The sequence below is a fragment of the Coturnix japonica genome, chromosome 4 (assembly GCF_054131305.1).
Source record: "Coturnix japonica strain WE chromosome 4, WE-NBRP24, whole genome shotgun sequence".
Lineage (NCBI taxonomy): Eukaryota > Metazoa > Chordata > Aves > Galliformes > Phasianidae > Coturnix > Coturnix japonica.
In genome coordinates, this window is record NC_140666.1 from 52518253 (window position 1) to 52538157 (window position 19905).

Below are 19905 nucleotides of genomic sequence, written 5' to 3' on the forward strand. Positions count from 1 at the left end.
GGGAGCCAGGCTGGGTAAAAGGGACAACTGCGCTACTTGATTATCCCTTGTACCTCCATGGAACTGCATTCTTAACTGTAAATAAACACAAGAGCTTGTAGTGTGTTTCTGAAATGAGATCCGTGCCATATGTGCAGTGCCAGGAGCTGCCTGCTTCCCAGCTTCTGATCCAAATGCTGCTTTATCTGTAGAAATGACTTGCTGGGCCAGCATACTGGATTTGTGATGAAGATGGCTGGTTGGGTTTAATGTGTAGCCAGATTCCCCCATGAGGGACTGTGACAGCGTTCTCTGTGGGCTGATTTTCATGTTTCTTTTAGGACTGCAACCTCGATTCCTCTGCTGAGTCACACCTCTCCCCAGCAGCCCTGCTGAATAGTGTCTGCAGCTTGGATAAGGTGTTGCTCATGGCAGGGGACAGGGCTTTGGGCTGTAGCAGAGTTTCATAGAGCTTTTAGGTAAAGGAGCTATAGGCAGGGACACCTCCCTGTACACCAGGTTGCTCACAGCCCCATCCAGCCTGGCCTTCCAGGGAGGGGGGCATCCACAGTCTCACTTGGCAACTTAAAATCAGCTGCGGTGTTTTTCATAGCTGTCTTTTTAAACTTATCAGTGGGATTAAGAAAACGAGAACACTGTAGAAACCGAGAAGAGGAAAGGAAGGAATAATAAGCGTACAGCCTGCAGCTGGATGAGGCCAGACTCACCGTTGTGTACCTCCATGTCCACAGCACTGCTAATTGAGGACGGGACTCTGCCGAGGCCTCGTCGCTGCAGGCACGTCCGTGTGCCTGTCTGTAGGGGGAGCCGCTCGGCCGGCTGCGGGACGCCGCCTCTCCCCGGGCAGGGCAGGGCAGGGCAGGGCCGGGCTGGGCGCGGGGCGGCCATGGGCAGCCGGCTGCGGCCCGCGGTGCTGTGCGGAGCCGTGCTGGCCGCGGCGGGCGGAGCCGCTGTGGCGGCCTGGGCATGGGCCTACGTGCGGGGCCGGGGCCGCCGCCCTCCTCCCATCGCCGCCGCCGCCGCCGCCGCCGCCGAGCAGGTACGGGGCGGGCGGGCGCGGTGAGCTGCGGGGGGCGGGTAGGCCGTGTCCGGCTGACCGGGTGTGCTTCCATCCCTTTGGCAGGTGAAGGGAACCAGCAGGCAGATCCTGGTGCTGGGCCTGGACGGGGCGGGGAAGAGCAGCGTGCTCCACTCGCTGGCCACCAACCAGGTGAAGCGCAGCGTGGCTCCCACCGAGGGCTTCAACGCCGTCTGCATCAACAGCGGGGAGAGCCAGATGGAGTTCCTGGAGAGTGAGTGAGCTGCGTCCCAGGGATCAGCCCCCTGTTGTAAAACCTTTGTGTCTCCTGCTCTGATAACACGGAGCTGGGGTTGTTTTCTTCTTGGAGATTCTGATGCCCTGCCCTGGTGATATAAGAAGATTATTGCCTGGAGCTATGGGAGGTCTGTGCTGTCTGAGCCTGCCCTGATAGAGCTCTGCTCTCAGACAGTGCTGCCAAATGCAATGGCAGCGAACCCTGTCCAAAGCAGAGGTGTCCCTGTGCAGCTACTGTTTCTTGTACAGCTTCTCATTGATGCTCAATCCTGATGTGAGCAAGCACAGAAAAGAAATAGTGAGGGGAAAGAAGGCAGGAAGGCTTTGCATGCCTTTTGTTCCAGAGCTTCAGTAGGTGGTGGTAGGGGAAAATTGGGGCTCTGGAGTCCATCAGCCCCTGGTACCGAAGGCTGGCATCCTTGCTAGATTGCTGTGGAGGCCACGTGCTTCCCTTCCTGATGCTTTTCATACCAGCACTTGGCTGGCTCACTTGGCTCCTAGCCCAGGTACACCTCGGTACTGACGTCAGCAGGAGTTCTGCTGTACCCAGGCACATGGATAAGTATTTAGGAGGGGAAGATGAAGCCTCTAAGGAAGAGTGTAATCCCCAGTCCTACTACTGTAGGAGTCTGCAAAGCATTTTAGGGAAACAATCTCTTCAGATACGCTTCTGTTCTGTGCCCCTCGTACATATCAGACAGACACCAGTATTTCCCAGTATCATTGCTGGGAATGAGGCGCTCTGTAGTAGCTAAGCCTGAAAAACCCCACAGTATTTCTGCATCTGCTTAGGAATTGCTCGGGCCAAGTACAACACACACCTCAGCAGAACGTGTTGTTTCTGAGTCATCCTTCCCTCTCTGGTCCAGGTTGGTAGTGACTGAGATGTGATGGCTACAATCTGACCCATGGGAGTTGAAATGTCTCAGGCCAGTTTCAGCCAGGTAAATCTGCATGGTGCTCTTATCTGGTTACTTAGTCTGTACCATTGCCTGTAGCTGGGGTTAGCAGCCTACGCTGTGATTATGTGGCATGCTATGATCAGCAGACAGCTGGCCTGGATAGGCAGAATATTGTTCCTTTTCTTTGTACTATTATATAGATATGTGGGTTGAATCTTGCCTCTGCAAGGGGTAGGAGTGCCTGGCTTTTTCTGTATTGCTACTGGTTTAGGAAAGAGAAATGTTAACTGTAAGTTGCTGACCCCTGGTTTATGCTATGCATGAATACGCTGAGCAAAAGAAATACTGGGGAGCCTATAGAATATCACAGTACTATACAGTACAGAGGCATCAGCCCCAAGAATAATATGTCAGCCATGGCCCTTTGTATAATACTTCAGTAGTCTGTTACGTTTGGAGACAAGTCATCCATGACCCTTGAGCATGTTGTCCTGCAGAGGACCTCTCTTTTTCCCCCTAACCTTTTCCTGGAAGGAATAGAACAGATCTAGAGTGCTGAAAATATGCCTGAAGTGCTTAATAATACTGTACGCTATTCTTGCCTCAGTTAAAACTCAACAAGCCACCAGACTGTCCTCAGATGGTAACAGCAGTCTTAGACATGTGGCTTCATATGGTTATAAGCCCTTGTTTTGAATGTGAAGGGCTTAGCCAGCAGAGTAGAAGAGAGCCCTTTCCACTCTAGGATTAAATTTCTCTCCTGGAAATTGTAGGCCTCCTTTATTTTGTGATCAGCATGTGGAGACAGATTACATGGGGACATTCTCACGTGGTCCTTATGGACAGTGTTCTTGTTTCTTCTCTCCCTTCTAGCTTGAAAGCAAGAACCTACAAGGCAGAAAGCAACCATAAAAACAAAACTCCAAAACTTACAATGAAAAGATTTTTTCATAGCATACTCATAAGCCCGTATGGGACTTGGATGGAGAGAATAAAGCTATTTCCAGTCTTACATACAGTAGGCCCGGTATCTTGGGTTTTCACCCCCAGGCTTACTGCCTCCACTTAGGGCTGTGGTGCTGTTTGGGTTACTCGGTGAATCTTGTGCTGCTGTTTACTCTTCCAGTTGGGGGCAGTGAATCTCTGCGTACGTACTGGAAGATGTACCTGCCAAAAGTGCTGTTGCTCATCTATGTTGTGGATTCAGCTGATCATGCCCGACTGCCTGTGGCAAAAGAACTACTTCATCAACTGATCCAGAACAACTCCACCCTGCCAGTGGTGGTTCTGGCCAACAAACAGGTAGGGGTTCCCTGTGCCTAGATGAACTTAGGCTGGCTGCAGCTCTGAAAACAGTAACAAAGCTCTTCAAAGAAGGCCACATGGATGGGGCATAGGGCTTCTGAGGGCACCTGTTGACCACAAAGTGAAGTAATTAGAGGTTGAGCTTTAGATCTGCAAGATGCAGGTCTTACTGAAATAAGGAGTTAGCTTTGCTTCCTTTTATTTCTTTGGGAAAAAGTTAAGGATAAGACTTTTGCTTCCAAAGCATTTTAGGGCATGGGAACTTGACCTCATAAAGGTACATAAGAATGATGCCCCCAGAGATGTTGAGACGCTTTCCCTCCCTGTTACAACTAACAGGCATGTTTTGATTGACTTGTTTTGGTATTAGGACCTCGAAGGTGCATTCTGCATCACAGATATCTATGATGCTCTGGCACTGTCTGATACTGGGGACAAGAGGAAGATGTTCTTGCTTGGTACCCACGTGGCAGAGGATGGCTCAGAGATCTCCTCCAGCATGAAGGATGCCAAGGAGCTGATTGCACAGCTGGTTTTGGAAATGCAGTGAAAGCTGTTTTCCTACAACACAGTATCTGCAGCTGTGGAAGACAGGATGCTCATCTGTTGCACATTGCTACAGCTTGATGCAGTTTTCTACATGGTAACAGAAGCATAAAGATATATTTCCCTTTTGTTTGTGTAGTTCCTCTGCAAGTCATGTCTAGGTGGTAGGAAAATCTGTTTTTATAGCATTTTGAAAATACCTCTGGAAAATAATATATTTGTAGCATATTTATAGGGGAGAACAAAACACTCAGGCAACAGAGTTAAGGGTATTTATAGCTTAGGCTAAGATGGCGTCTTGCTAGGTTGGAGTCAACTATTGATTTTAATGAAACAAATTTGTATTCAGTGAGTAAACTATCCTGATGTCTCAGGTTTAAACGCTTATAGGTAACAGGTTTTACAGAACCCTGTTGGCAGTATTGTTCTGTTAGAAATGAGACCCTACTTCTGAAGAGCGTCAGGTGTTAAAGTTTTAGGTGAGAGGTAACTTGGTAATTCCTGGAAATAGGGCAGGTTGCAACTTCTTTAACAGATAAGAACAAGAAAACAAAGGCAGCGAGACATTAAATATTTCTTTGCTTTCAGGGGAAAACTAGAACAGTATGATTTAAAGTAGTGACTAAAAGCCGTTAAGGTGGCACCAGTGTGTGGGGCTCATCAGTCTAAAGTGTCTTATTTTGGTTTAGTCCAGATCGCGCTACAGCAAGAAGTCTTAGGGGTGAAACATTTTTATTTTTAAGTTATTTCTGTCAGCATAGCAGATGAGGAAGATGAGCTGCAGAGGTGCATTACTTTCCTAGTATTGTCCCTGTAACTATGTGCTGGTCATGTGATTGAGTTCAAAGAGTGCTGCAAAAAACTTTTTGTAATTAAATTTATTATACAAGGGTTTTGTAGTTTTTGTCTTTTGAAACTGATGCATAAAGCAGAACATTTTACTCCAACCACTCACTGGTCTCAATTTCATTTATCCCAACAAGGAATGACACAGCTGGCCCTTCTGGGTCAGTGAAACAGCATTTAAAGGGAACGGGTACTTGGATTGGGCCACTGGGAGCTGTGGGTTGGTAGTGGTGTTGATCATCCAGAACAGTGCCTGTGCTCCATCCAGCAGCCTGAGAGCTGCTGGCACCCTGCAGTCAGGAGCAGTTGCCACAGCGTGTGCAAGTGCATTGCTATGCAGCTGCTCTGGGAAGGGACCAAGGATACCAACCCAAGGAAAACAACACAAAGAGCTGTCAAGAGATTGTATCTTAAGGAGATATACAAACTTCACAGCCTTGTTATTTCACACCGAAGGGCAGGCAGCCCAGGTTGCAGATGTTACCAAGTATTTTAATTCACTTTGTCTGGTCTTTGCTGTTTCTTGCCACTTGTCTACACATTCGTGTGTCAGGAAAGAAACCCAGCTCCCACTTTGTGGCTGGGTGTCCAGCCTGTGTCCTAGGCCTCTCGGGTATTGCTTACTTGGGATTTACACTGGATCAGCAAAACACACAGTGGAAACAATGCCTGATTTTGCCTTTCCCCCCACTCCTCATTACAAACAATACCTGCCTTTCCTTTCAAGAGGGAAGTTGTGTACTGAAACTGTAAGAGACAAGTTGTGTCAGCTGAATGTTCAGAAGTACAGAGATTAGGAGAAGGAGATTACACATAAGGAAAAACTTTATCTCAGAGAGCAGTCAGGTGCTGGAACGGCCTGCCCAGGGAGGTAGTGGAGTCACCATCCCTGGCAGTGTTCAAGAGGCATCTGGACAAGGAGCTACGAGATATGGGTTAGTGGCTTGTGTTAGAAATGGTTAAGGTTGGACTAGATGATCTTGTTGGTCCTTTCCAACCTTGTGATTCTATGATTCCACGTGGGACCTAACAGAGTACACCCTTAAGTGCTGAAGGAGTTAGATGGATCTCTTAAAGCAGTTTACCAAGCTGCATTATACTGACCCACAAGAAGGGCACAAAAGAAGACCCAGGGAACTACAGACCTGTTGGTCTAAACTAAGTACCTGGAAAAGTTATGGAGAGGGTTGTCCTCAGTGCTATTAAGAGGCAATTAAAAAACAAAGGCATTATCTGCCATAGTCAACACAGGTTCATCAAAGCAAAGTCCTGCCTCAGCAATCTGATCTATCATATGGTCACCCAATTGGTGGGTGAAAGAAAGGCGTTGCACATAATCTTTCCGGATTTCTGATAAGACCTATAATACTGTCACTCACAACATCCTCCTGAACAAATTATTCACCTATCAGATAAGACCACAATAATCCAGGTGATAAGCTGGATGAATAGCAGAGCTCGAAGGGCTGTAGTGGATGGGTCTACAACAGGTTGTGAGCTGATTGCTAGCAGTATTCCCCCAAGGCTCCATTCTAGAGCCACTTGTGTTCTCCACAAATTCAATAAAGGAAAATATTGAGCATGTTGCACCTGGGCCAGAACAATACCAGACACAAGTACAAATCAGAAATTAGTGGCTAGATAGTAGCTTAGCCAGAAGGTACCTGGGGGTGCTGTTGACTGTGAGCCAGTAACATCTCCTGATAGCCAAGAGGGCAATCTATATTGTAGGGTGCTGTAAAGCAATGAAAAGCACAGCAATAACAGTAGAATAGCAAAAAGTCCTAGACTACAGCAATTGAAGATTTCCTCAAAAGCAACAGGTGTAGAAACAAAGTAAAGGATCTGCTTACCTTCAGAAGGACTCAGGTAGGGATCTCCAGCAAGAAACCCTTGCCTGGGCTGCATACCCTTAAATGAGGTCTGGGAAGGGGTGGATCCTGGCTCCTCCTCTTCCAGTCACTCAGGTGCATTGCATTGCCACATTACCACTGGGTTGGCCCTGCCAGCTTTACTGCTCTTCACAGCTTTACAAGAGATTGAACTCAAAAGAGGCAGCAGAAGGGGGGTATTTCTGTGTCTGCCTGCAGCAAGGCCTCCTTTTCCCTCCTGGAAAGCGTAAGCAGGATCAAATGGCAAAGGTTTTCCTGGGGTTCTCTTCTTGTCTATGGTATTGCTTAACTCCTTCAGGTTGTAGAACTGTTGAAGGTATATTGTGTATGGGGATGTTTGCCTGTTCATAGCTCTTGCCATCATTAAAAACAAAACAAAAAAGACACCAACAAAAAAAAAAACTCATCTTCCTAGAACTGTAGAAAGCTTTATGATCATTACATGAGTTGAGGGACCTGACTGATATATGTGTAACTCCTCCCTTAGATGGATCTTAAGGCAGCCTTTGGAAAGCTGTGTCCAAGCAGAGCTGAGGGGTGGCACTTGATGTTAGGTTTGGATGTGGCTGTGCTCACTGTGAGTGCAAGCTGGTGAGCCTGCTGCAAGGAGAATGCTAGCTCTGTAATGCAGCAAGTCTGGAGGTGGACTTTGTACAGTTATCCTTTACCCCCTTGCACCTTTGCAAGGAAAAGCTGTTGGAAAGCCAATTGGCAGAAACTGCTGAAACTGTTGTTTGGCTCCTGAGAAAAGTACTACTTCCCTGAGCATGTCTTGTCTTGACGTGGAGGCAGGGGGCCAGCATCCTGCAAGCAGTTCCCATCAAGGTGACAGGCAGCTGTGCTTGCAGCGTTGCCAGCAGCAGGTAGGTGTGACAGGGAGATAAGTCAGCAGGCATCTCTCAGGGGGTCTGCAGTGAGATGCCATAGCAGCAGCTTGCCGACACACAGGTCTCTGTGGTGCTGAGCTGTCATCTAACAAGCATTTGCTGGGGCTGTGTGCCCTGAGAGTTTGCAGCCAGGTGATATTAAGCAGTGAAGCAGTGCCCCGTCTGCTGTGTTTTTTGCATGGTGGGGACTGCCACAGCTGCCCACATCATATGATTGTTCCAGGCCTGCAACACTTATCATCAGGAACAAATAGTGATAAGTGTGTTAGTTGAATTGTTTTGTTCTGGTGAATATTCAGTATAAACATTTTCAACGTGCATAATACGTGGTCCTGGGGTACAAACTGTGTATATTCTTGTGTTTCTATAGAATCTAAGACACCTGTGCTCAATGGGCTGAAATAAAATTGCAGTTTGTAAGCCCTTTAAGGAATATGTCTTCACCTGTGCTCCTAAAGCCCTGTGGGAACAGTTGTGTCCCCATGGTACCTTTCAGTAAACTATGAAAGTGTTGATAACAGGTGTTTCTGTTTGTCTGGGCAGCCTAGGCTGGCTAATCATCCATCTCCTACCTGTTAAGGTTGCCTAGCAAGTTATGAAACAGAAACATGCTTTCCCCCTCTCCCTGTCCTGTCCCGAAAGAACCATGCAGTGAGAGCAGGTTTGCAAATTCACGTATCTGTGATCAGAGAGAGCACAGAGATCTGTGGGCTGTTGAGTTCACTGGATTAAACTGGTGAAAAGATACTTGGAAAGAAAGAGAACCCTTAAACGTACCAGAGTGAATGGATGTCACCGTGCTCCAAAAAGTCTCCACAGACCCACCATCCTGCTGTGCTGTTGGAACTGCCCTGGTACCCTCTCCCACCAAGGAAGAGTTCACACCATCGCTCTTTCTTCATACGGGATGAGCAACTCCAAATTTGCCCTGGGCACGTGAGAGTTACCACTAACATGCTGTAAAACCTCACCCACTTTCCATGGCACACCCTGACCATAACGTTGTTATTATTTCTACCGTCATACCTGTGGTATAGTTAGGTGGTAATGGTGTAGCAAGAAAAATGCAATCACAAAACCCCTGCAGGGGTTTCGGAGGTGTAATGAAATGACCCTTTCTGCACATCCCTTGGGAACTGTAAAAGCAGACTCATTGCTTGAAGGTCCTTTTCAAGTTGACAGCAACCACCTGCACAGCATTAGGAAATTCAGTGCCTAATAAGGTGGGTGCTCAGCATAAAGCCAGCAGCCCTTTACAGCTGAGGGGAGATATGGGCTGACTGTGTTCCTTTCTAGACAGGGAAGAATGGTCCCAGCTGAGACATAATACAGGGAACCCCCCAACCAGCGTCTTGCCAGCCCACGCCTGGGGTGTGCGCAAGGCTGTGTGGGCTGCTGTGGATGGATGGAGGGTGCCCTTGAACCAGAGGCTGCCCAACTGTAGCAAGAAAGACACAGAGCCTGTTGACTGTCTTGGAGAAGCGTTGTCCATCCAGAGGAGTGGCCTTCTGTTCCTGGGGCAGGGGTAAAGGGCAGGGACACAACACAGCTTCTCTCACCAAAAATCTTTGTTTTTTATTCACGCTTTGGACAAAGAAAAGACTGGTTTCTCTCCCTTCAATGACCTTTAACAGAAATGTGAGACATATATTCAAGGGATCTTGGCTCAGTCTGTTAATGATGCTTAGCTTGTCAATATCCAGAGCTGGCTTGGGCATCTTAAACTAACCAAGACATCACAAGAACAAGACATCGAGTTTTCCAATTGCCTCTCTGGATTCTCTATATACTAAACCCTCTCTGGATTCTCTATATACTAAAGCTATCTAAAGAAATCTCTGTTCCTCCATCCTGCGCTTGAACCTTTCATGGCAGCTTCTCCATGAGCCCAGAACAAGGGCATGAGGTTTCCTGGCCTGTGCAGCTGCTATTAATGATAATTGCTAAACAAGTTATGCAGCCATCAGAAGCAGTATACACATATACATACATTTTATATATATATATAATCTTCTATAAATAAAAATATGTTAAATATCAGGGTATTACTTTGTATCTTAGAACCCTTTGTGACAGGAGAACCCCAAGTAAACCCACTTTGAAGATCTTCACCACCATTTACAGCATAGATGGATGGGGCCAGGAGCAGCATCCTCTAGTCCCTGACAGACCCACATTCTGAGGGCAGCCCTTCAGACTTCCTCCACTCTGACAAGCGCTGCTTGAACCATTTCTGGAAGGAAAAAGAAAACAACAGAGACTGAGTGCAGTGGGCTGAGCTTCCGAAAGCCTTGCGAAAGATGCGGATGGGGCCAGCATGTGGAACGAGGTGAAGGAAACTCAGGATGCTGCTTTTAGCAAGGTGTTCATAACCAAAAGGTTTTGTCACCTGTGAGTGCACCTCTTTCAAGCCTTTCCAGACCTTGACAGCTTGGATGAGTCCTCATTTTATTGCTGTGAGTCCAGATTTGTCTTACAAACAGAGTAAGTAGGCTAAGCCTCCTGGATAGAGTCTGTGTAAATGGCTGTAGCAGTGAAACAGTCATCACAGGTCCCAAAATAACAGGAACCAAAAGTTAACTTGCTTCAGAAGGGCTGAGAGGGAAAATACAGTGTCACTATCTATGCAGATTTAAGGACAAACAGATTTTTAAGGTGGTTTAAAATGTATCTTAATCTTCAAGTCATATTAACGGCTACATTATTCTTTACGACTTGGCAACTCTAACACAGCTCCCAGACCTGCTGGTGCCACTTCAACTCAGCTGCAATTTGAAATGCTGGACAAAAGCAGTTGGGTAAAGCCACACCACCTCAGTAAGAAGTAAAACTCGTGTTGGAAGCATAGCTCAGGCTTGTCTTTAGGCATGTGCCTGTGACATGCTTTGTTGCTGCTCATTCTGTTGCTATATTTGTTCACAGCTATTTTTGAAGCCATTCCAGTCACTAATGATACAACCATGGTGTTCAGTGCAAGTGGCTCTCGCACTGGCTCTGCCTTAGACCGCATCCAGCCAGCAGATTGCCTGCCTGCCTCCTAAAAACTTTCACTTCCTGTCCCTAACCATCACGTCCTGTTGACTCAGTACATCTGCATCTTGATTTTACTGGCATTAAAATGCTCGCTATATCTGGCCAATAAAGCACTCCGAGTGTCAGGAGTGGTGAGTCTGTGTCATACGTAATGCAGGCACATCACAGCTCATTCTTGATCCTACTCATAACGTGACCTTCATCTTCAGATCTCTGGGAGCGCCCTGGATGTTACACCCAGCATACTTCCCTGAGACTAAGGCTAAATACTGGCATTGTTTGCTTGCCTCTCCTATCCCTTGGGTTTTCCAGAACCAGGCGTGGCAACTCTGCAAAATGCTGCTAACCCATTTCTGTGTGTATGTTTGATTTCTATACCCAGGAAACCTGCTATGGATTTAGGAGTTTATAACTCCTCTGTGTCAAAATGAGAGGTGCTCTGTAGCCTGGTGTTGGGAAGGAGCTGTTTGCCTTTGAGACCCAGCAGGCAGCCAGATGGAGCACAAGGCTCTCACCAAGTCCCAAGCAGAGGCAGACTCTCCCTGGAGGCACAGTTAGAAGCTTCCATGTCTCTCAGAGAGGCTGACAGATTTTCCTAACATACAGGTCCAGGGATGCTGGACTATCTAACTGTAGTGATGGAGAACTGGCACAGCTTAGGTATGTCCCACAGCATATCCTGTTTTAAAATGACCACCATTTATTCTTAATACGAAACCAATGGTCATTTGGGTACCTGGGACTGTCAGAAGGAACTATCAGGACTGTTAGGTTGAAAGGAATGGACAGCATGCTTGGCCCTGCTGCCAGCTACTGACACATAGCAGGTGCTGAAAGTGCTAGCCCCCCAGTCCAGCCTGGGGTTGGGCATTGGAGCCACAAGGAAACCAACAGGGCATCCAGCTGCGATTTCGGAAGCTCAGGTGGCTGCAGTTACAGGGGAAGGGGCTTTGGGAATGCAGGGGCAGGAACTGGTTGGGTTCAGCGAGGAGGTGGGATTCAGCAGGGCCCCATGGGTGCAGCGTGGTGCTGGTAATGCAAAAAAAGGCTGGTTAGTGCAGTACACAGGGTGCAATCGTGTGCAGTATAAGAGTGTAAGGAGGGAGTATATGGGTCACAAAGGGGTGCAAGTGGTAATGGGGTAGCATGAGAGGTACAGCAGGTGGTAATGGGGTAGCATGAGAGGTACAGCAGGGAGCTTGCGGGGGCAGAAGATCACAGGGTGTATGATGAAGAACAGAGGACAGGGTAAGCAGGAGGTGCGTAGGGTGCAGAGGCATGTGTGGGGAGAGCAGGGCCAGTGCCAAGGGGAGGCTGAGGCATGCACACTCACCAGGGTCTGCTCTTCAGAAAGTCCGGTCTCAGCTGCAATGAGGCACAGTGTGGTGGGATCAGGATGCTTGTTCACCTTGCAAAAATTATACTCCAGGATCTCCAGCTGCTCCTCAGTAGGAGTCACTGATTTCTCTGTGGCCATTTCTCCTGGACGGTGGGGTCAGGCACTACAGAAAGGGGCTAGGGTTATTGCCAAGGCTGAGACTGGAAGGACTATGCTTGCTGAGCCCCAGCTTAGGCATCCCTGTCACCAGCAGCTCCCTCTTCCCAAGCAGCCTCTGGCCAAGGCAGGACACAGCTCGTTTCCCAGCCCTGCCCCTCCCAGCAGTGCCTGCCTCAGTTTCCCAGTCGCAGTAGCTGCATGCCCAGCAGCACCCAGCAGTGCTTCCTCACCATCCCCAGCCGGCAGGAAGCTGTAGCCTCTCTTCTGCTCAGCAAGCCTCTCTGCTGCTGGATTTATAGCCAGCGTGACTCCCGTGGGGACGATTCCTGTTTACAGCCGTATTTAGGCTTGGGCGTCACTTGAGAGTGATGTCACAGCAACGAGTGCAGTGGGGGAGGGTTCGTTTAAAGTCATTAATTTAAAAAAACATACATGTATCGTATGGGACAGGGGACAACGTCTGGCATCCAGCCACGTGTTTTCACTTTTTTCTCCCCTGCCACCGTCCAAGTTTATGTAGGGGAATCACAAGACAAAAGATGAAGGAGCTGCTGGAAGCAAAACGCTTTAGTTAAGCCCCACATCTCTCTTCTGCAGGGCTCCACGTGTGCTCCCGCTTGGCACAAAGGCAAGCCAAGTGAAACTTGAGGACACACAAGTCTTTTGACAGTGAATTGCCTCTGTGTTTCTGAAACTGAGCTGTGGGGCGGTGGCAGGGGAGGAGCTGGGTTCAGAAATGTGGCCTTTCTCGCTCTGCTCTCCCACTTCCCCTTGCCCAGCCCATATCTCTGCTGGGCCACCCACTGCCCACCTTCCCTGTTTCCACAGCTTCTCCTTCTCTCTGGCTCTAGAGATGTAACCTCAATGCCTATGCCTCCAATTGCGTAGCTTTAAAGCCAACTGTTTTCCCAGTTGAAGGATAACCATAACCCACACTGTACCCTGGGGTGTATCGGGTGCCTGAGAGCTCTCACCTGAATGGCAACACTGCTGGGATAAGGGCTTAGCTCCAAAATCACTTTGCAGGCTGCAGGGAGCACGCTGTCCTGTTTGCCTAAGAAGCTGGGGCAATCCTTGTCCTCGAGCTTTATCCCAAAATGCAAATGCTCCATTGAGCCTCCTTCGCTGAAGATTGCTTTGACAAATACTAAGATTCTTTGGCATTTGCATAGGGTCTTATAAATAGAGCTGGTGGTGAGAAAGCCTGCTCTACTTTAGTCACTTAGAAAATACTGATTGTGACACAGTGGTTGCTTAAGGCTCGAGCAACTTTTGTAGGGTCATAGAAGGTCCCAAGTTGGATGACACACAGGCATCATCGAGTCCAGCTCCCGGCTCCACACAGAACCACCCAAAATCCAAACCTATGTTTGAGAGTGTTATTTAGATGTTTTTAGGACTCCAGCAGCTCAGCGCTATGACCACTACCCTGGGGAGTCTGCTCCTTACCTAAACAGACCTTCCCTGGATGCAGCTCCATGCTGTTCCTGTGAGGATCTGTAGCTGCTCTGGGCTGAACAAACCCAGGGACCTCAGCCTCTCCTCACACATCTTCCCTGTCTACACTGTTTTTGTAGCCCTAAGCATGATGGAGCGTGCTGGGGGATGGCCTCATCCACTGTCATGGATGTCACCTCTGGATCATGTGTCTAGCCTAAGCCACCAGCAGCAAGAGGTCCTAGCAGTTTATAAAGCTGTGTTTGCAGCCTGCTGCACTAATGAGCATTAATGTGTATGCACTGCTTTGCATAAGAAACGCGTGCCTCTTCACTTTCCTGTTTCATCTTTATAGTTGTGATAATCCTCACGTTACTGAGGTGTATTCCCATTGGGCACAATGTCTTCTACCTGCTGGCAGCTCACATTTGGAGTCTGGCTTTCAGGCTGCACAGGACCACCCTCTTGTCTCGGAAGGATGGTTTTCATACTTATATTCCTTTAAACCTGGCAGAAAGGTGGAGAATCACAACTGTTCTGCTCAACTGCTGAAAGACACCACTGCTAGCTTTTTTTTCTGCATTGGAAAATGTATATTTTCTACTGCAAGAAAGGATTCAAGCGACCTCTGCATCTTTCAGAAACACTGTAGGACCATGGCACTTGTTCAGCTCTGTGACAGAGGATAGCATACCCCAACAGAAATGGCATGCCGGTTGTCAAAGTGAAACCACAGCACCAAAAACACTTGGTCTGCTACATATGCCTGTAGCTGAGGAGAGGAAGTCACATTTTTTGTCTTGGTTTTAGGTGGAGCAATGTGAGAGTAGCTACCAGCTGCAGCTTGCGGGAGGTCTGTGGGCTGCAGATGCTCCAACCAGCATTGCTGTGCACATAGAGGCTATGCAGGCAGCAGCTGCTGCTCTTGGCATGGCTGACAGAGCATTTAACTGTACCTCTGGGCCTACCTTGGAGTGAGCAGCCAACAAATAATGGCCAGTGGACACAGGTTGCAGCAGAAGAGAAGCTTATTAGATAGTGAGAACAAAATCTTCAGAGTGATGGGGTAATCATAAATGGGACAAAGACAGAGAGGTGAGGGCACCTCCATCCTTGGGGATGTCTGAGATTCAGCCTCTTCAGACCCTGTGTGAATTTGGATCAGGTGGATGGATGTAGACCTTCCCTCCCAAGAGACACTTGGGGCTGGGCTCCCAGCTCCAGCCCAAGCAGGAAGGGGCATCCTCTCAACCTCCAGGATGCCAGCCAGTCTCTGCTCATTCTGTCAGTATCTACTGCCCTGGCAAAATAAAAGCAGTCTCTTTTCTAGAAAAGAGATTATCTCTATTTGCTCAGCTTTGCTTTTTTGAAAGACAGACACAATAGCTGGCTGGATGTGCAGCTTTCTGACTGTTTACTGCACCCGAAGCCCCTAGAAAACTTTCAGAGCAATAATCCCTGCCAAACTGGTGGGATCTCATGGCAGCTGCTGGGCTTATCAGGCCCCTTCCCCGGTGTTCTCCCCATCTTCAGGCCTGAAATAGGAATGCAGACACCTGTTTTTGGCTTGCAGCTATTTACTAACACTGTAGGGATCAAAACAGTGAGCTGTTCTCCTTGCAAACAGGACCTCCCTCTCTGCTGCTCAGCTGCAGAGCTGTGTTCCATCCTGAGCTTTGCTCTGTCCCCTGCTGAGCTGAGGCATGGCTGTGGATAACATCAGCCAGCACAGTGCACAGGATGAGGTGGGGCTGAGGCTTTAAAAATAAACCAGACCCCACCATAAATAAGGAAAAGCCACCTGTCATGCATCCTGTAAACTGTCCATTTAGCCTTTCAGAAGATAACATCGGATGGGAACAGCACAAACAGTGCAGCAGCTGCTGTGGCCGAGACAAGTCCCCATGGTGCTCCCTGCCTGGGGTCTCTGCCTGCCCCTGTCCCAACACAGAGCTCTCCCATCACAGCCCTGTGGTGCTGCTCCAGCCCCTCCATTGCCAGTGATCAGCCCCTGTATTGTCCCCCAGCCCATCCCCAGCTGCAGATCTGCCCCAGCATCCCCAGCCCAAAGCTTGCACTTACCTGGGGCTGGTAGGGACCAAAAGCGTGTAAAAGAAACACCCCACAGGTCCTCAGGTGACGGCTTAAGTACTTGCGTGTGTGTGACAGGCGGGGGCCTGAAAAACCTGCCGCAAATCGCAGGAGCTTCTGAGATCCACAGCTCCTCTTGGGGCTGGTAATTCAGGTTTGGCACCGATCTCCTTGGCAGAGCTCAACGCATGGTTAGATGTGTGCCGGGGCCCTTGGGAGGGGTGGCATGGGGAGCTGCTTGGGCTAGTCACTGCAGGGCTAGGGGACAGCTTCCTGATGGGGCATCATGCCGAGTGTTTAGGGGAATCATAGAATCACAGAATATCCCGAGCTGGAAGGAACCCATAAGGCTCATCAAGACCAAATCCTGGACGAGCTTCTTTCTCATTTTACTTTAATTCCCTGTAAATGGTTTGTCCAGGCTTAAGGCTCTTGGCTTCAGTCAGCTCTGCAATGCTGGCAGGCTGAGAGAGGACAGGATCAGATCCTGAATCTGTGCTGCTGCTGCAGGAAGGGTACGGGGAGTGGGACAGGACACCTCCATTGCTATAGACCTGTCTTGTCACAGCTGGCAGTGCCTGGAAGCCTGCAACCCCCACTGGGGAGGACGAGGAGCATCTGGCAGCAGCTTTCAAAGAGACATCCTAGGGAGTGAAAAGAGGGGGAGACAATTTACTCTCAGCTTCCAGACAGCTGGAAGGGGATGCTGGAAAATCAGAGGCAATGGAGAAAGGACTGACAATTGCAATGGCTATGCTGATCTGCCAGAACAAAGGAAAACTGGCAGTGGATGCAAAATAATGCTGTGAAGTTGGCTGGAGCCTTGCCCCTGGGTAGAAGCAGCTGGACAAACACAAGCACAAAGCCTACCCGGTGTTCAGCAATTAGACAAAACCCTCCTGAACTTTGAGTGGTTTTGTAGTGTGAGGGGAGACATGGGCTGAGGCATGGGTATTGCAAAAGTGTGGGTATTGCAAAGAAATATGTGCCAAAGTGTGGAAAAACCAGTGCCAATATTCCTAGCAGGATAGCAGTTATCAAGCAGAAGTGCTGTTACTACAGTGATACTGCACGACAAACTAAGTTATGCTGGGAGAGGAACTTCCTGGGAGAAGACCCGATCCTGTGTGTCTTGGGCCAGCACCCAGCCAACAGGATACATCATGTTTGTAGATGGTGCTGAGCAACAGGAGCAGGGGTTGCCATGGGTGGAGGTGAGCAGGTCAAGGAGATGTGGCTGGAGGGACGGGGGTGCAGGCCCAGCTGCTCTGCTTGCATTTGTGAGCTGTAATCTACTTTCATGCAAGTGCCCCAAACACTGAAAAATGTGAATAATAGGAAGGATTCTCTCTTCCGTAGTTTATTGCTATCAACAGAGAGAATGTTTTTAATGTGGAAAAAAAGAACTATTTTCCTTACCTCTGAATCCAGCCCAGACTTGCACAGGGAACGCTGGCAGTGACATATTTCAGGCTGAGACGTGCCACTGAAATGGTATGAGGGCTGCTGGGAGTCCTGCAACAACAGCGCTAAAGTCAGGTCGTGAAACTGCCTGTATCTGCATGGCAAAAACTAACGCTTTTCTGATCCTGAAGTCCTTTCGAATTTCTCTTCCTGGGAGAAAGTCAGAGTACTGCTGGAGTTTGTGCCTCACCTGGAAAATATCCTGGCCCCAGATGCAGTCCCTTTGACAGGAGAGTCAGATTAAAGGAGCAGCATGCAGACTGCCTCTGGGCCCATCAAGAAGTCTTCCTTCCTTCAGGGGAAAAAGTGCAGCTGGCATGATGTGCACTCAACAATTTTGCATGATGCCGTGGCATTGCAGTGAGCAGCCGGCAGTTGCAGCATATGTTTGGCATCCCACATGTCGAGACTCATCTCGCAGAGGCTTGGGTATCATCCAAGTACTTGCGCTACGGCAGCGTGTTGGCTGGAGACGCTTTGTTTGGAGAAATGAACGCATAGCTCAAGGCCATCCTGGCTTGAATATCCCCTTACAGAAGAGTGGAGACAGGATGGAAAAAGGTTGGAGAGGAAAGCAGAGATTTGACCTGTGCACTTTCCCGAAACTTCTTCCACCCCCTGAAAACCAACATCAGAAGGAGAACAAAATCTTCCCTTCTCCCCATCACACACAAATACAAGAGGGGACTGCAAAAGCCATCTTCTGCTTTGCTTTCCTGTTTTTCTTTTTTATAATGGGTTTTAGGCAGGATAGAGGCTGTCTCTCCTCAGCATCAGAGCTGATTCAGGCCAAACAGAAACAAATCAGGTGTGACTTCCAATAAGATCCCTGCCATTCTTTTGTCCATTGGATACCGCCACGCTGATGGAAACTGCGGTGCTTTATTGCTTCTCCAGTTGTGCCAATACTTCTGAGGGAACAGAACAGTGTAATCTCTTTGGTATTTCCATGTGCAATCTCTGCCTCGGGTACAATCTTTCTCCATCCTTTTCTCCCTCTTACTTACCAGATTGTTTTGAAGTTACTAAAATGGGCTCTGATGCTCGCAGTTTCTTGCCAGGAGGCTTTTCAACAGTACTGCCATGGCTTGCAGGCAGAGCAGGTCCTAGCATGCAGAGAGCCAGCTGGGTATCACACATGCGAGCTGCCTGGTGTGCCCAGCCCAGGAATATGTTGGATCCAGCACCCGGGATCATGAAAGTGGGGAAGAGGCAGGAGGAGATGAGCAGATTTTCTCTGTGCTCCTCCTGGTGAGAGAGGAATGTGAAGAGGAGCAAGTGCCCTCCCAGCACGTCAAAGGGCTGTTCATTTTTCAGGGTGAAAGTAGGGGAGCTGGGAGGCTAGGAGTGCTATGTGACTTTTTGTGCTGTCCTCCCATCTGCTTGCTGTGAGGGGCTTCGTGGGTGACCCTGCCTGTGGGTGTTGGCTGCCAGGCCTTGGTGGGACCTGGCCCTTGCAATGGTGGTGACACACAGCCAGCAGTGGCTTGGTTTCTGTCAGACCAGTCTGGGCACCTGCAGAGAGGTGACCATCAGCTGAGCTGTCACCATAAGCCTGAAGACTGTATCTGGGGGTATTTCCATGCAACACACCCATAGTTGCTGGGGCACCCTTGGGGCGCCTGAAAATGACCCTTTGCAGCTGGGAGGGTCCCTGCCACTGCCCCCAGCCAGCCATACCCTGCAGCTCTTGCTGCTGGTTTCAGCTGGGACGCTACATTTGCCAGTGTAAGAGGGTGAGCACAAAAGGTGGGTGCCTGTTGACATGGGGAAGCACCCAACAAACCTTGCTTACAGGTCTGTGAGCAAAACTGCAGAGAAACATTTGTGTGAATGCTATTCATCCATCTATGCCTCCAAAGCCGGTTAGACCCAGAAAAAGCATTTCCATACCTCAGTTTCAAAACCAGTGTCCATTAATGTCTATTAAACATTGTGGGGAGCTGCCATGATACTTAGCTACTCTGTAGGGGAGGTGGCTGGGGTTACTGCAGTGTTTATTTTAGGTTTGAATATCTATGTGCTAGGAGCCTGAGCAGGAAAGTTTTGCTGGAGAGCAGTGATCTTCCTACTGGATTTCTGTGACCACTTTCTCTTGAATGTCATCTGCCAGAGCAGATGGTTCTGCATACTGCATACCCTGCATTAGCACTGCAGAGTAAGGAGCACTCAGCCTCAGAAGGGAGCTCAGCCCTTCCAGTACAGAGAGCACCAGCAGTGCACTCACACTGGAGAACGTGTCTGGAAAGAGTTGAGTGGGAACATGCCCATTGGTGTGGGGCAGTGAAAAATCTGGTTCATTTTACCCGTTATGAAGCAGTCCTGTTTGTAGAAGGACAACTAATATCCCTAGTCTCCTGCTTATGGCCAAATTTCTCCTCCAGAAGAGCTCTTGGCTTTGTCAGCGTAGCTGGCAGAAGTACACAATTGTGCAGGAGCACACTTGAGTTTCTTCTCTCTCTTCCTTTACATGTGCTGCCTCACCTTACCCTTTTCTTCCTTTTAGAAAATGCTAAAAGCTCATCTTCAGTCCGTTACACCAAAATGTTCCATTTACAAGGCCACAAAGGCTATAAATATAATAATATAAATATCATTGTTTAAATATTAATAAATGTTAAAGAAATATTGGAAATCGAAGACATTGTCTGCTCATTTTTCCATGCTGAAAAGCACCTTTTGCGCCAGA

General features: G+C 48.6%; 2 protein-coding genes across 5 annotated transcripts; one reads left to right on the forward strand and one right to left on the reverse strand.

Annotated features, from left to right (window-relative positions):
- The first annotated feature begins 866 nt into the window (after window positions 1–866).
- On the forward strand, window positions 867–5015 carry ARL9 (ARF like GTPase 9). Of its 2 annotated transcripts, XR_014945859.1 has the most exons (5): window positions 867–1039; window positions 1124–1292; window positions 2185–2259; window positions 3344–3519; window positions 3893–5015. XR_014945859.1 is itself a non-coding variant. In XM_015861699.3 (4 exons), exons 1-4 carry the CDS (start codon window positions 887–889, stop codon window positions 4070–4072), a joined length of 678 nt encoding a protein of 225 aa, XP_015717185.3. In that variant the 5' UTR covers window positions 867–886; the 3' UTR covers window positions 4073–5015. The 2 variants fall into 2 exon arrangements, 1 of the variants encoding a protein (XP_015717185.3); XM_015861699.3 differs by lacking the exon at window positions 2185–2259.
- A 4231-nt stretch (window positions 5016–9246) lies between these two features.
- On the reverse strand, window positions 9247–15880 carry HOPX (HOP homeobox). Of its 3 annotated transcripts, none has more exons than XM_015861831.3 (3): window positions 15744–15880; window positions 12060–12228; window positions 9247–9926 (listed from the first exon to the last, which is right to left on the reverse strand). In XM_015861831.3, exons 2-3 carry the CDS (start codon window positions 12201–12203, stop codon window positions 9849–9851), a joined length of 222 nt encoding a protein of 73 aa, XP_015717317.1. In that variant the 5' UTR covers window positions 12204–12228; window positions 15744–15880; the 3' UTR covers window positions 9247–9848. The 3 variants fall into 3 exon arrangements, with proteins under 3 accessions (XP_015717317.1, XP_015717316.1, XP_085402929.1); XM_015861830.2 differs by lacking the exon at window positions 15744–15880 and adding an exon at window positions 12455–12490; XM_085546803.1 differs by lacking the exon at window positions 15744–15880 and adding an exon at window positions 12397–12490.
- Between the last annotated feature and the right edge of the window lie 4025 nt (window positions 15881–19905).